Source organism: Hibiscus syriacus, unplaced genomic scaffold (genome assembly GCF_006381635.1).
Source record: "Hibiscus syriacus cultivar Baekdansim isolate YM2019G1 unplaced genomic scaffold, ASM638163v2 tig00116944_pilon, whole genome shotgun sequence".
NCBI lineage: Eukaryota > Viridiplantae > Streptophyta > Magnoliopsida > Malvales > Malvaceae > Hibiscus > Hibiscus syriacus.
In genome coordinates, this window is record NW_024063479.1 from 1,010,762 (window position 1) to 1,024,890 (window position 14,129).

General features: G+C 33.3%; 1 protein-coding gene across 1 annotated transcript; it reads left to right on the forward strand.

The window, feature by feature from the left end:
* The first annotated feature begins 223 nt into the window (after positions 1-223).
* On the forward strand, positions 224-1,300 carry LOC120188459 (pentatricopeptide repeat-containing protein At1g09900-like). Its single transcript, XM_039191893.1, has one exon. The coding sequence runs from the start codon at positions 224-226 to the stop codon at positions 1,298-1,300; it is 1,077 nt and encodes a 358-aa protein (XP_039047824.1).
* The last annotated feature ends 12,829 nt before the right edge of the window (positions 1,301-14,129 follow it).

A 14,129-nucleotide genomic window follows, 5' to 3' on the forward strand; every position in this document is an offset into this window, starting at 1 on the left:
TCTATTCGATTTAATGACCCAAAAAGGCACAGAGCCTGATGTTGCCACTTATAATTTGCTAATTCATGCCTTATGCAAGTTTGGCGAGTGGAGATTGCCCATAAAATTCTTTGAAAGCATGATTGCCTCTGAAATTTCACCCGACGTTGTAACTTTTAATTCCATGATAGATGTTTTATGCAAGGAAGGGAAGTTATGAAAGGTGATTGAAATTCTGGAACTAATGACTCGTACAAGGGTGAAACCATGTTTCATCACCTATAATTCTATAAACCATGGATTTTCTTGTTCTGGGGAATGGGAAGAAGCAACAAGCTTGCTGGATAGGATGATGAATGATGGAGTCCATCCTGATGTATTAACATTCAATTATTTAATCAATGCTTTATGCAAGAAAAGTAGGATTGAAGAAGCCATTTCCATGTTGGAGCTAATTAGTCAGAGAAATGTAAAACCTGACGTTGTCACCTACAATTGTTTAATTCATGCATTGTGCAGTTCAAATAAATGGACAGAAGCAACAAACTTTCTCGATAGGATGATGAATGAAGGTGTCGATCCTGATGTAGTGACTTTCAATTCTTTAATCAATGCTTTATGCAAGGAAAAGAGAACAGAAGAAGCCATTTCCATGTTGAAACTAATGAGTCAGAGAAATGTAAAACCTGACGTTGTAACCCACAACTGTTTAATACATGCATTGTGCAGTTCAAACAAATGGACAGAAGCGACAAGCTTGCTCAATAGAACGATGAATGAAGGAGTCATTCCTGATGTAGTAACTTTCAATTCTTTAATTGACGCTTTATGCAAGAAAAAGAGGATTGAAGAAGCCATTACCATGTTTGAACTGATGGCTAGAAAAAATGTAAAACCTAACATTGTTACCTACACTTCTTTAATACATGGATTGTGCAAATCAGGCCAATGCGAAGAAGCAACAAGCTTGCTCAGTAAGATGGTCACTGAACATATTGTTCCTCATATTGAAAATTTTAACATTTTGTTGGATGCTGTTAGCAAACATGGAACAAACGACAAAGCTCGTGAAGTACTGAAGGTAATGGATCAACATGGTGTGAAGCCTAATGGATTTACATACAGGACAATGATCAGAATGTATTGTGGACTCGGTGAAATGAACAAGGCAAAGGATGTCTTTGATTCAATGGCAACCCAGGGTTTTGCACCTGATTTAATGGCGTACAAGATGTTGATCAATGGGTATACAAAGAGCAAAAGAAAAGAGGAGACTGTGAGGCTTGCTGAAGAAATGCTAAGAGGGTTGACAAGGCTATGAAAGTTGTATGTTACAGATGGTAAGTATATTAATTAACAACTCATTCCTTTTGTTATTTGTTCTTTCAGTTTTCCTTTTCATGGATACCTCTGAAATGGAGATGATGCCAGGATAACAACTGGATTTTGTCTTTATTTCTTGAACCATCATTTGACATTATGCCGTGAACAGAAAGAAAAAAAATGAAGCTTTTTGTGAACTTTGTGGAACTTTAACCTTGTGGGTGATTGCTGTAATTTTCTTCTTTATGCTGCAGTTTGTAAGTTGGGCAAAATGTATTGCTCAATTTTTGCTGATTCCGATGGTCACCTGTTATTATTGGTAGATAAAAACTGGCAGGTAGCTTGTATAATACCTCTTTTAGCTTCTTTTGTGTAATCCTTATAGGCAAAGTTTGATTCTTGAGCTTCTTTCCTCAAAATCATTTTTCTATACAAAATCATAATGATTGTTAAGCGTAAAAATCAAGTATGTCATTTAGATTCTTCTGTCAAAATGTTCATTAAAGAATTCAAGTCCTGAATCACCAAGTTCTATTGGAAGCAGTGAAACTCCTTGTACTTCTGAACAGACATTTACAGAAGTAACCATTCAGGCAGTTGTGAACCTAAGAGAATTTAGAGAATTATGACCGAAGAAGAATAGAGATTGAGAGATTTGAGAGAAGAGGAGATTTCAGAAAAGTGAAGTCATTCGATATTCAGATGATTTGGTAAATTCAGTACCAGGTTTTATTTGGTTACATTGTACTATTTGCTAGCTAGATTTTTATAGCTGGTTGTCCTTGATAACTAATTGTAACAGTCTTCTAATGCTGGTGGCATCTGTGATGGGCTTGCTCCTTTGCCGGGTTCACTGCAATAACTCTCGGGTCTACCTTCTTTTATCCATTTATCCCTAGCATGCTTCTCACGTGTCTTAAGTCCACCATTACACTCGTCGACCACCAATTCTACAATTGAAATCCCTAACTGCAACTCTTCCCTCTCAGAAATCCCTAACCCCTCTTTCAACTCGCTCAATTCCTTCGCCTAGAGTCTTGGTTCTTCACCACCGTGCATGACAAGGCAGTAGAACTGTAAAGCACACAACAGCTTATTCAAACTCGTTAGCTGACGGACCGATAAAAGCATTTGTTTTTGTCGCAATGGACCGGTATGTTGGATTTGGTTGAGCACTCCCTACGTTAACATGGTGTAAACTATAGGAAACTTGATGAAACAATGACTTTAGTTGTACAAGACCTGAATGTCAAAGATTTCAATACTAACCCAGAGGTTTGCTTCTACCCGTTGAATGTCTAAGCTTTCCATAGACATGCATGCATATATGCATTTATTCTATGCAAACTTGAATAATCACTTTGTCTTGTCGTGAATCGATGATGTGGAACATGATTCATTCTGTTTCTGTTCCCATCCATTGTGTCTCTTGCAGGTTACCGAGAAGATCAAGGTGAAAATTTCGCATTGTTGGCAGATTGGTGAAGAGATTTGTTGTCTAATATTAATCTTTACGTCTTGTAATTTGGAAGCGTATTTTGACAATTTTGCAATTTGGTCAATAGTTTTGTTATTCCTTCACTTTTTTTTGGTTTTAAGTTTATTTATTTTTATCAAATTTAAACCATATGCTCTAAAACTATGGCATAACTCAATTTAATCTCTCAATTTTTCATGATTTCATTATTTTTTTCAATTCATCTATCATTTTAAACATGTTTTAATCAATTTTGAATCACATGTTCCTCTACCGCAATAGAATACTTATATAACTTAAATTACTATTTTTTACTACATTCTTTTCTTAAATTAGTCCTTTAACTTTACATTTTACTTAATTTAGTCTTCTGACTTTAATTGTTTGCAATTTTTTTCTCGTCAACTCTTTTAACTTTTTTTATACTTCCATCAATACTTAACCCTAAAAATGCATTCTTTAAAATATTATATTATAAATATATTTTATAATGTGAACAAGACTATGAATAAATAAATATATATATATATATATATATATATATATATTATAATTAAAATTAGAACCAATTCATACTATAGATAATTATAATTAAATTTCTACATAAACTAAAAAAAATAAAACTCAACTTGAAAAAAATTCAAATTAAATTTGAATTATAAAATACAATCTGTCAACGGCGGAATTGGGCAAATAATCCAGGCGGGTGAATTATTTGGCCCAATAGGGCAACATGAAATTTATTTTGGGATCTACGACAAATGCTACAGTGCCCATGGAAATCGTCATGCCAGCGTGACGAGTTCCATGAGATATATTTTTTTAATGGGCTATGTCACGTGAGTCCCACAACCCGAATTAATTTAATATATCCCAAAGGACTCGTCACACGGGCATGACGAGTCCTAATAAAAAATATTTTTTTTTGAAAATTTTAAAATCATTGTAAAAAATATTATTTTATTACTGATAGAACTCGTCACGTCGATGTGACAAGTTTCAACGGGTATAATTTTGAATTTGTTGACCGTTGTTGAACGAACAATTTTTTTTTAAAATACAATGGAACTCATCACGCCGGTTTGACGAGTTCCAACGGCTACAAATTTAACATACATAATACACTCCTTTAATCTCTTACACACACAAAACACTCCTTTCATCTTTAATCTCTTACACAACAAACTTTTTTCTTCTAACCAAATACATTTCAAACAATGAGCAACAAATTCTTTACGGTTGTCCATTATAATGGCGAAATTCTACAAACTGATGTTGGTGTTGTGTTTAAGTCACACATGCCCATCAATATGATGTTCCCTATAGATGTATCTCATCGCCAAATGAAGTAAAAAAATTGAGAGAAAACTTGGGGCTTATGTTTCATGTTTAAGTTATCAGCACCTGATCTCCTCAAATCCAATGACATATGGAAAATTCCAGTTTGATGATGACGACGATGTTGCTGTTATGGTTGGACTTCATCAATCATAAAATAATAATATGGTTGAAATGTACGTCAAAACCACGAATACAACTGATATTCTAACCTCATCAGTACCAGCTCGAAGAACAGAAGAAGCATGCCCCTCTGAACCACATGCAAGTGATGATGATGATAACCTTGTTGGACGATTCGATGAAAGTCTTGCTGAATTTAGCAAAGATGATAAAGATATTGTTCAGTTGGTAGATGATGAAGACACACTATTAGTTGATGAGTTTGATGTTTTTGAGGCTGCTTCAGGGGGACAAGGTGTGGATGTTGAGGCTGATGCATGGGAAATAACTCTTTCAAAATGTCAAGGATTGCAGAATACTCCAAATGTTTGGGCAAAAACATACCCTCAACCTGAAATGCCTCGCCATGATTTACCTCGGATAATCATGCAGTTACAATGTATGACATTAACTACGATGCTATGTGGAATCCTGAAATATATGATATGCTAGAGTTATGTGTTGCCCACTGGGGTTCTTCAAACGAGCTATCATATGAGTTGGTTATTATGTCTCAGTTTGAAATAAAAAAAGTGGCACAACTAGCAATCAAGGAGTACTGCATAAAAGCTCATTTTCAATTCTATGTGGCGGAGTCGGATCAAAAGACTTATTTCGTACGATGTATATACTATGATGTTGGTTGTTAATGGAGGATACGAGTATCATACCTACAACGGAAGATGTTGTGGGAAGTCACAAGGTTCAATACACAAGACGTATGTACAATAACCTCCTTGACACAAGACCACATACATTTAGATTCGAATGTCATATGCTCTTATGTGAAGCTTTTGGTGGAAAAAAAATCCAAGAGTGCCCATTTCTGTGTTAGTGGCATCCATTCGGAATACATTTGGTTATATTCCAACCTATTACAAGGCATGGATGGCTAAACATAAAGCAATGACTTTGTTGTATGGTGATTGGGATCAGTCATATAATGAGCTACCACGTCTGCTGCAAGCAATATAATTTTTCATCCATGGAACCATTCTTAGGTACTATACTTATCCTGCAGTCACACTTGAGGGAGACGTTATCCTCGGGAAAAGAAATTTTGGTGGCTACTTATCCTGCATTTAAGTCAGCTATTGAAGGGTTTAGATTTTGTAAACAAATTAATGAAGTTGATGGCATTTTTCTGTATGGGCTCTACAGACACGTCTTGATGATAGTCGTTGCACAAGATTGAGACAGAAATATTTTCCCTATTGCCTTCGCCATTGTTAAAAATGAATCAGAGGGAACTTGGAATTTCTTTCTCTCCAACTTGCGTTCCCATATTATCACTCAATATGGGGTTTGCATGATCTCATATTGGTCGTCTGGGTTGTTAAGCATAATTTCTAGACCCGAAAATAGATGGACACCTCCGCACGCATATCCTGCCTATTATATCGTCAAATCGCATTGAATGCAATGAAGAGGTTTAAGTAAAAAAGATCAAAAAAGATATTATCAACACATGTAAGTATTATATCATTTCCCATTAATTATTTCTGCTTCATTTATGTTTTTTTATTTCTCAATAACATTTAATTTACTACTTTTTAGGGTATGCTTTACTCCAACCAAACTTACGTGCATGACTTGAAAATTTGAGAAGATACAGAGATAATGTGTATGAATTCGCAACTGAAATCCCTAGGGAGAGATGGTCACAAGCATATGATGTTCAGGGTCGACGTTACGACCATATGACTACCAACCTTGCTGAATGTATCAACTCAGTGCTGAAAGTGACTTGACATCTCCCGATAGCAAGTATTGTTAGGTAGACTTACTTTAGGTTGGGTAAAGTATGGGCAGACAAAAGTTCACAAATTGATGCCATGATCAACGATGGGAGAAATTGGGCTCAAGATTTAGAGAAAACAATGCAAAAAAAAAAAAAATCAAACACATGTGACATCGATGTTTGTCCATAATTTTGCCAGGCTTGATTTTGATTTCGTTGTCCAAGCACTAGTTCGACCACATGAGGGAGGTAATTCTACAACATACACTGGTAATCTGAATAGAAGATGGTGTGAATATGGTCGATTTCAAGCTTTCAGGTTCCCATGCGCTCACCTATAGCTGCATGTATGCACATCAATGTTGACCTATACTTATATGTTGATGATTGTTATAGCTTACACACTATGCACAACATTTACAATTGTGAGTTCAAGCACCTCCCAAATGAAGCATACTGACTTACATGTACAATTTCTGAGGAATTGTAACACCCCCAACCCGTGCCAGACCCAGATACGAGTTTACATTGAAAACTGAATAACATATATTGAATACAATCATATAGTTTTACAAAACTGATCAGAGCGTATTCTACTAAATCTTTATTTACATGCAACCTAAACTCAATATTATAAAATACATATAATTCAATTCTTTTCTGATTTGATTCATGGAAAGGAGAAGCTGACATGTCTTACGTGTCTTCGATCCTTTTTCATTTTCTCAGAACCTACTTGTGAAACACTCACACGCTAAGTCATTAACTTAGTGAGGCATAATAAAACGTATACTGGAAACTTAATTACTTAATAATACAAAACATTTCATATCATCATGTCATACCACTAATATAATATTACATATAACAAAATACATACATACACATATATTATCCTTATCATCATCAATAATCTTATCATTTCCATTAATCTCATTTATCATATAATCTTATACTTAAAATTTATACAAAGCATATAATACATTTCATCGATAAACACACATAACATCACAAACACTTTATTTTTAGTATGTCATTTAATAGCCCATGTACACTTCTGAGAACTAAAGATATGTGAGTACATAGAGGTTGTGCACATATACTGTCACCGCAGCTCATATAAATTCCCACTATGGGCACATAGAATTTGTCCCGAAAGACCATATATATGTCCTGAAGGACCACATAGATATCCCAAAAGACCACATATATGTCCCGAAGGTCCACTCCTTAAGGATCACATATATATTCCAGATGACCAAATATGTATCCCGAAGAACCGCATATATGTTCCAAAGGATTACATATATATCCCGAATGACCATATAGAACCCTCGACTCTTGGCATGCCAACTATACCCCTAGTTCTCTTATCACGTAACATGGGCATTATCATTTATGATAGTTCATATCGCTTATTTCACATAAACATATTTACATGCACATGTAATCACGTAGCTTATTTTTTGCGTAGCTCATGTCACATATTCATATCACATAGGAATGTAAATTTATAGCTTCTTATCACGTAACATGTAAAATATACAAGGCATAATCACACTGTACAAATCATTATCATTATTCTACTCATGCAATCATATATTAAAATGTCGGAAATCGACTTGTAGCAAGTCTAATTTCCATCAAATCATATTTCATACTAGTATGCACTCACCTGGGTCTCACTAGCCAATTCAAATACTTATGACTCTTGTACATTATTATAGCTTTGAATCTTCTTGGCTTGACTTTGATCGATATCTACACGAATGTACGACTTATATGAATATCGGAGTTCAAATTGCTTATAATCAATCAATATAACTTAAGCTGAAAAAAACACTTAACTTAACATTTCATACTCAATAGTATCGGTACTCCCAATACAATATTGATACTACTCTTCTATGGTATCGATACCCATCCTCGGTACCGATACCATTTTGACATTATGTATTTGTAACTTGATAATGGTATTAATATTAGATACTTGGTATCGATATCCTCTTCAACCAATACCGATACCACTCTTCTATGGTATCGATACTTCCTAAAGATCTCATCCCATTTTATCATATTATATCGATGATGTTCCTTTAATATCGATATTCCAAGCTCAATTTCTACTCATTTTGCTTTGAAGTATCGGTACTTGATGAACAATACCGATACCCCATGCCCAGAACACCCTTCTTTAACCCGAGAATTTACCAAAGATTAATTAAACCTCTCATTTTTAACTCCTTTCATACCATTAACTTCAACTATACTTACTCATACCATCTTATATCCATATAACACATCATCATCTTCACTATCTCATTATAATTCTTGAAACCAAGAATCTTACTAAATTTTCAACATGTTTTTAATTCACTTCTATTACTTCTAACTTCTTAATTAGACCCTTGAAAAGTCAAATATAACTTCTAAATTCATTTATTCATTCTTCTCCAACAATTCACTCCAAAATTGATTTTACTTAATCTTTTATAACTTATCCCTCTTTGAGTTTTAAGCAACCTTAATATTTCCTTAAGTTTTCTTAATGCTCCAAGTATCAAAACCAACTTTAAAAATGAAGGAAATAACTAACTTGAGACCAACTTACCTTTTACCAAGCACTCACAGTGGAAGAAGAAGCTAACTTCCAGAGTTTTCTGATTTTTCCTTCTTCCAATCTACACGTATAAATATATAACACCACTGTAAGTTTTTAATTATTTTCTTTCCAAATAACCATTATACCATTCTATCTTTCCATCTTTACTAATCAATCTCACTCACATAATTTCTAATTAAATCCCTAAACTTTTCATTATTTTTCAAAATAAGACCTCAAAGTTTCAAAACTTACATTTTAGTCACTAATCCAGTTTTTGAGATGTTACAAATCTCATCCTTTAAGAAAATTCGTGTTGAAAACATTTTGAAATTTCGATATAACAAATTAAGTTAAATGAATTTTAAGATTTTCCAAAAGGTTTTCTAAGTATATTCGATATAATTATTCGAATATCAAAATATTACTCCAAATCTTTCAAATGTCATTTTTTATCCTTACTCAAGCGTAAAATTAAGTTTTAATCTTAAAATAATTTCAAAACAATTTTACAAAGTATTTTGAACCGTTTCAAAGCCAAAAATTCCAGATTGTCCAGAGGAAACCGATTTCCCCCAAGGGGGTACCGATTCCCCCTTGAATGTTTTGGCTCTGAGAAAAATAGAATGCTCAGAGGGAACCGATTCCCCCCAAGGGGGTACCGATTCCCCCTGATCAACGGTTAAAATATTTAAATTTTACACTTAGTGAATCGATTCCCTATGAGGGGGTACCGATTCCCCCCATGCTCCAAGCTATTTTATTAATTGATTTCACACTAAAACGGCTCAATTGACTCCACTAATTATCCCCAACATTCAGAATCAATTGAAGGAGTATTTAAACAAGCTTAAAAGCCATTGATCAATAACAAGAAACAACAATTATCAAGAATTGAGAGAGAATCAACGAGAAAACATCAAACTCATTGTTTGAGCACTTCAAGCCTATTTTTCATTCAATATTCATTGTTCTTTCAAGAACACCATTTGTGCTCTATTGTATTTATCCTTGAGTGTTCTTTCTTTGTTCTAGAATTGTGCAAACAATCTACCTTGTGAGGTTTTCTTTGTAAGTTTGCAAATTTGTGTATTTCTCTTTGAAAAAGAGTGTGCTCAAGAATTTGGGGTATAATTCTTGAGGGAGTTGTAAGGTTACTCTTTGTCCTCAAAAGAAAGAAAAAAATTAGTGAATTTGTTGGAAAATCCTTAGTGTGGATAGCTAAGGTAGTGGACGTAGACTTTGGTTGAGAAAGTCGAACCACTCTAAATCGTTGTGCAAATATTTTCAATTTTCTGCAAAAGCTTCCACCAAAATTTTTATTTCCAATTCACCCCCTCTTGGCCAATTCCATCGATCGATTAAATTAATAATTGGTATCAGAGCTTGACTCATTTAAAGGTTTAACCGCCTCTTGAGTAGATCCGGGAAGAGTTAAATTGATAAAGATGGTGTCCACTTCCGGTTCATTCTCCATGGAAGAATCTAGACCAAGTGACGTGCCTCCACACTTCAATGGAACAAATTATCGTCGTTGGAAGAAGCTTATGATGATATTTATCCAAGCATTTGATATGGAAGCTTGGATGATGATCGAGAAAGGATATTCTTCTCCTACAAAGAAGGCAAAGAAATGGAGTGATCAAGAACGAAAGAAAGCTCAACAAAATACAAAGGCTATGCACATGTTGTGTTTTGCAATTGATCCTAATGTATATAAAGGAGTTTATTCTTGTTCAAATTCCAAGGAGATGTGAGATAAGCTTGAGGAGATCTATAGAGACAAGGAAGAAGAAGAACCAATAAAGGTGTTGTCTCTATTATCTCTCACAGAGCCAAAGGTATCTTCTAACTCAAATAGATTAAATTCAAAATCTTTTAATGAGTTACAAGATGCTTATGATGAATAATTTTCAGAGTTTGAGACCATGAACTCCAAATATAATAAATTGATTTCTAAATTTATAGTTAAAAATGATATTCTTTTTAAAGCCAAACTAGATTTATAAAATCAAAATGAAATTTTGATAAAGGAGTTAGAGCTTTCAAAAATAAAATCTGAAAACTTTGAAAAAGAAATTTTCAAATTAAACAAACTTCTTCTAGAAAGGAAAATGGATTTTGAAAATCAAAATGAAATCTTGAAGAAGGATTTAGAGCTTTCAAAAATGAAATTTGAAAGTATTGAAAAAGAAATTTTCGATTTGAAAGTTAAGCTTGAATCTTTAACAAAAGAAAAAGAGATCATTTTAAATAATTCATCTAGTTCAATAATGACAATATGTTCACATTGTCATTATCATGGTCATAAGGAACATATTTTTCCTTTAAAGAAAAGAAAACGATTTCAAATTAGACAAGTATGGGTTCGTATTGAAACTAATGTTCAAGGATCCAAAGCAATTTGGATACCAAAATCTACTTAAATGTCTCTTGTAGGTGTGTGGGAGCAATGGTGATGAAGATGATGATATTCAAGATGCTCTAGCCACACATGAAAAAGGAATGGGTAACCTCTAAACTTCACGTTTTTATTTTATTTGGTTGCTCATTTAGTTTATGCATGCATGAGGTTTTAAATGTTGAATAATTCTAAATGATTATGTTTAATCTCATGTATAAAAATATTGTATGATGAATATAATAATTTTTGGTAATGTTTTATAAACTCTAGTTCATCATATTAATTTTTTGGTCAAAATTGTTTTTAAAAAGTAATTGATATCTCTTTAACAATTGATATCGATTTTTCAAGAACTTTGGTTTTGCAAAATTTTGACCTTAAATTTTTCTTAATGATTATGTATAGATTTTTTTTAAAATTTTATAAAGTTTTAATGCATGACATTTTAAAAAAACTTTATGCATGTGCTTTTAATCTCGATATTCAACATTGCATAATGTTTTGTATGTGAATGGATTAAAGCATAATCCGATTAGATGAATTTGAAAAAAGATACAATGTCTTATTTTAAATTAAGCGTTTGCAAAATTGATTGACATTGCATCTATTTTGATTATGCTTGTTGGTCATAGAATAGGAAACATATGCATGGTGCATTTAGATTCTATCAATATGACTAATTTATGCCTAGTTGCTAAGGATGAGCATGATAGTTTATTATGGCATAGGAGACTAGGACATGCTAGTATGAGTGTTTTGCAATGATTGATTCAATGAGATTTAATAAGAGGGTTGCCAAAGCTAAAATTTGATAATGATAAAATCTGTGATGCTTGTGCTAAAGGAAAACAAAAGCGAGTTTCTTTTAAATCCATTAATGATGTATCAACTAGTAGAGTATTGCAATTGATCCATTTAGATCTTTTTGGGCCATCTAAAACTACTAGCTTGGGTGGAAAACAATATTCATTTGTCTTGGTAGATTACTATTCTAGATATACTTGGGTTCTATTCTTAAGTACTAAAGATAAAGCATTAGAAAAATTCATCACGTTTTCAAAAGTAATCCAAAACGAAAAAGGTTACTCTATAACTTGTGTTAGGAGTGATCATGGAACTGAATTTGAAAATCTTGGATTTACTGAATTTTGTAATTCTAATGGTATTAGTCATAATTTTTCAGTACCTAGAACCCCTCAACAAAATGGAGTTGTTGAAAGGAAAAATCGAACTTTAGAAGAAATGGCTAGAACCATGCTTTGTGAAAACAATTTGCCAAAATATTTTTGGGCGGAAGCCACAAATACTGCTTGTTATGTTATTAATCGAGTAATGATTAGGCCTATTTTGAAGAAAACTCCATATGAACTTTTTAAAATTAAAAAGCCTAATATTAACTATTTTCATCCTTTTGGATGTAAATGTTTTGTTTTAAACAACGGTAAAGACAATCTTGGCAAATTTGATGCTAAAAGTGATGAAGGAATTTTTCTGGGTTATTCCTTAAGTTCTAAAGCTTATCGAGTATTTAATAAAAGAACTATAGTTGTAGAAGAGTCTATACATGTTGTTTTCGATGATAATCTCATTCCTAGGAAGGATTCTTGTTTGAATGATGATGTAGATATTATAAATGCAAATGACGTTAGACATGACTTTGGAGAACCATCATCAAAGGAAGAAACGAAAGATGAGGAAACTCATGATCCCCTCGAGAATCCAACCATTGAAGAAAGGGAATATCTTACCCAAGAGAGTACAACTATGTCAAGGATGGTGAAATCATAGGTGATCCATCCAAAGGAGTAACAACTCGATCTTCTCTTAGAAATATCTGTAATTATATTGCATTTATCTCATGAATAGAGCCTAAGAATATTAAAGAAGAATTAAATGATAAACATTGGATTATGGCTATGCAAGAAGAGTTAAATCAATTTAAGAGAAGTAAAGTATGGACATTAGTTGAAAGGCCTAGTAATAAATCTACTATAGGTACTAGATGGGTATTTAGGAATAAGCTTGATGAGAATGGTGATATAGTGAGAAACAAGGCTAGACTTGTTGCTCAAGGGTATACTCAAGAAGAGGACATAGACTATGATGAAACATACGCTCCCGTAGCTAGGATGGAAGCAATTAGAATGTTATTAGCATTTGCATGTTTTCATGAATTTAAATTATATCAAATGGATGTTAAAAGTGCATTTTTAAATGGTTTTATAAAAGAAGAAGTGTATGTGGAACAACCTCCAGGTTTTGAAGATTCAAAATTTTCGGATCATGTTCTTAAATTGACAAAAGCACTTTATGGTTAAAAAAAGCTCCAAGAGATTGGTATGAAAGATTGTCAAACTTTTTAATTGAAAAAGGTTTTTCAAAAGGGAAGGTTGACACTAAATTGTTTTTAAAGAATAAAGGTAAAGATTTATTAGTAGTTCAAATTTATGTTGATGATATAATATTTGGTTCTACTAATGATGTTCTTTGCCAAGAATTTTCTAAGCTAATGCAAAGTGAATTCGAGATGAGCATGATGGGGGAGCTCTCATTCTGCTTGGGACTCCAAATCAAGCAAAGAAAAGATGGCATCTTCATCAATCAAGCTAAGTACGTCAAAGATATGCTCAAGAAGTTTGGACTGGAAAATGGGAAATCTCATAACACTCCAATGAGCTCATCAACAAAGCTTGACATAGATGAAGGAGGTAAATGTGTGGATGTTAAATTATATAGGTCAATGATTGGCTCTTTGCTTTATTTAATCGCAAGTAGACTGGATATTATGTTTAGTGTTTGCTTATGTGCCAGATTTCAATCATGTCCTAAGGAATCACATTTACTAGCTGTTAAGAAAATCTTTAGATACCTTAAGGACACTCCTAGTTTAAGACTTTGGTATCCTAGAGACTCTAGCTTTAGCTTGCATGCCTTCTCTGATGCGGATTCTGGAGGATGCAAATTAGATAGGAAAAGCACCTCCGGTACTTGCCAATTCCTTGGAAATATGCTGATTTCTTGGTTTTCAAAGAAACAAAATTGTGTTGCATTATCTACCACTGAAGCATAATATATTTCAGCTGGTAGTTGTTGTGCACAAGTT

What these genes read in the sequence shown, in the direction of transcription:
- LOC120188459 (XM_039191893.1), top strand. Translation starts at nt 224, where the DNA reads ATGACTCGTACAAGGGTGAAACCATGTTTCATCACCTATAATTCTATA.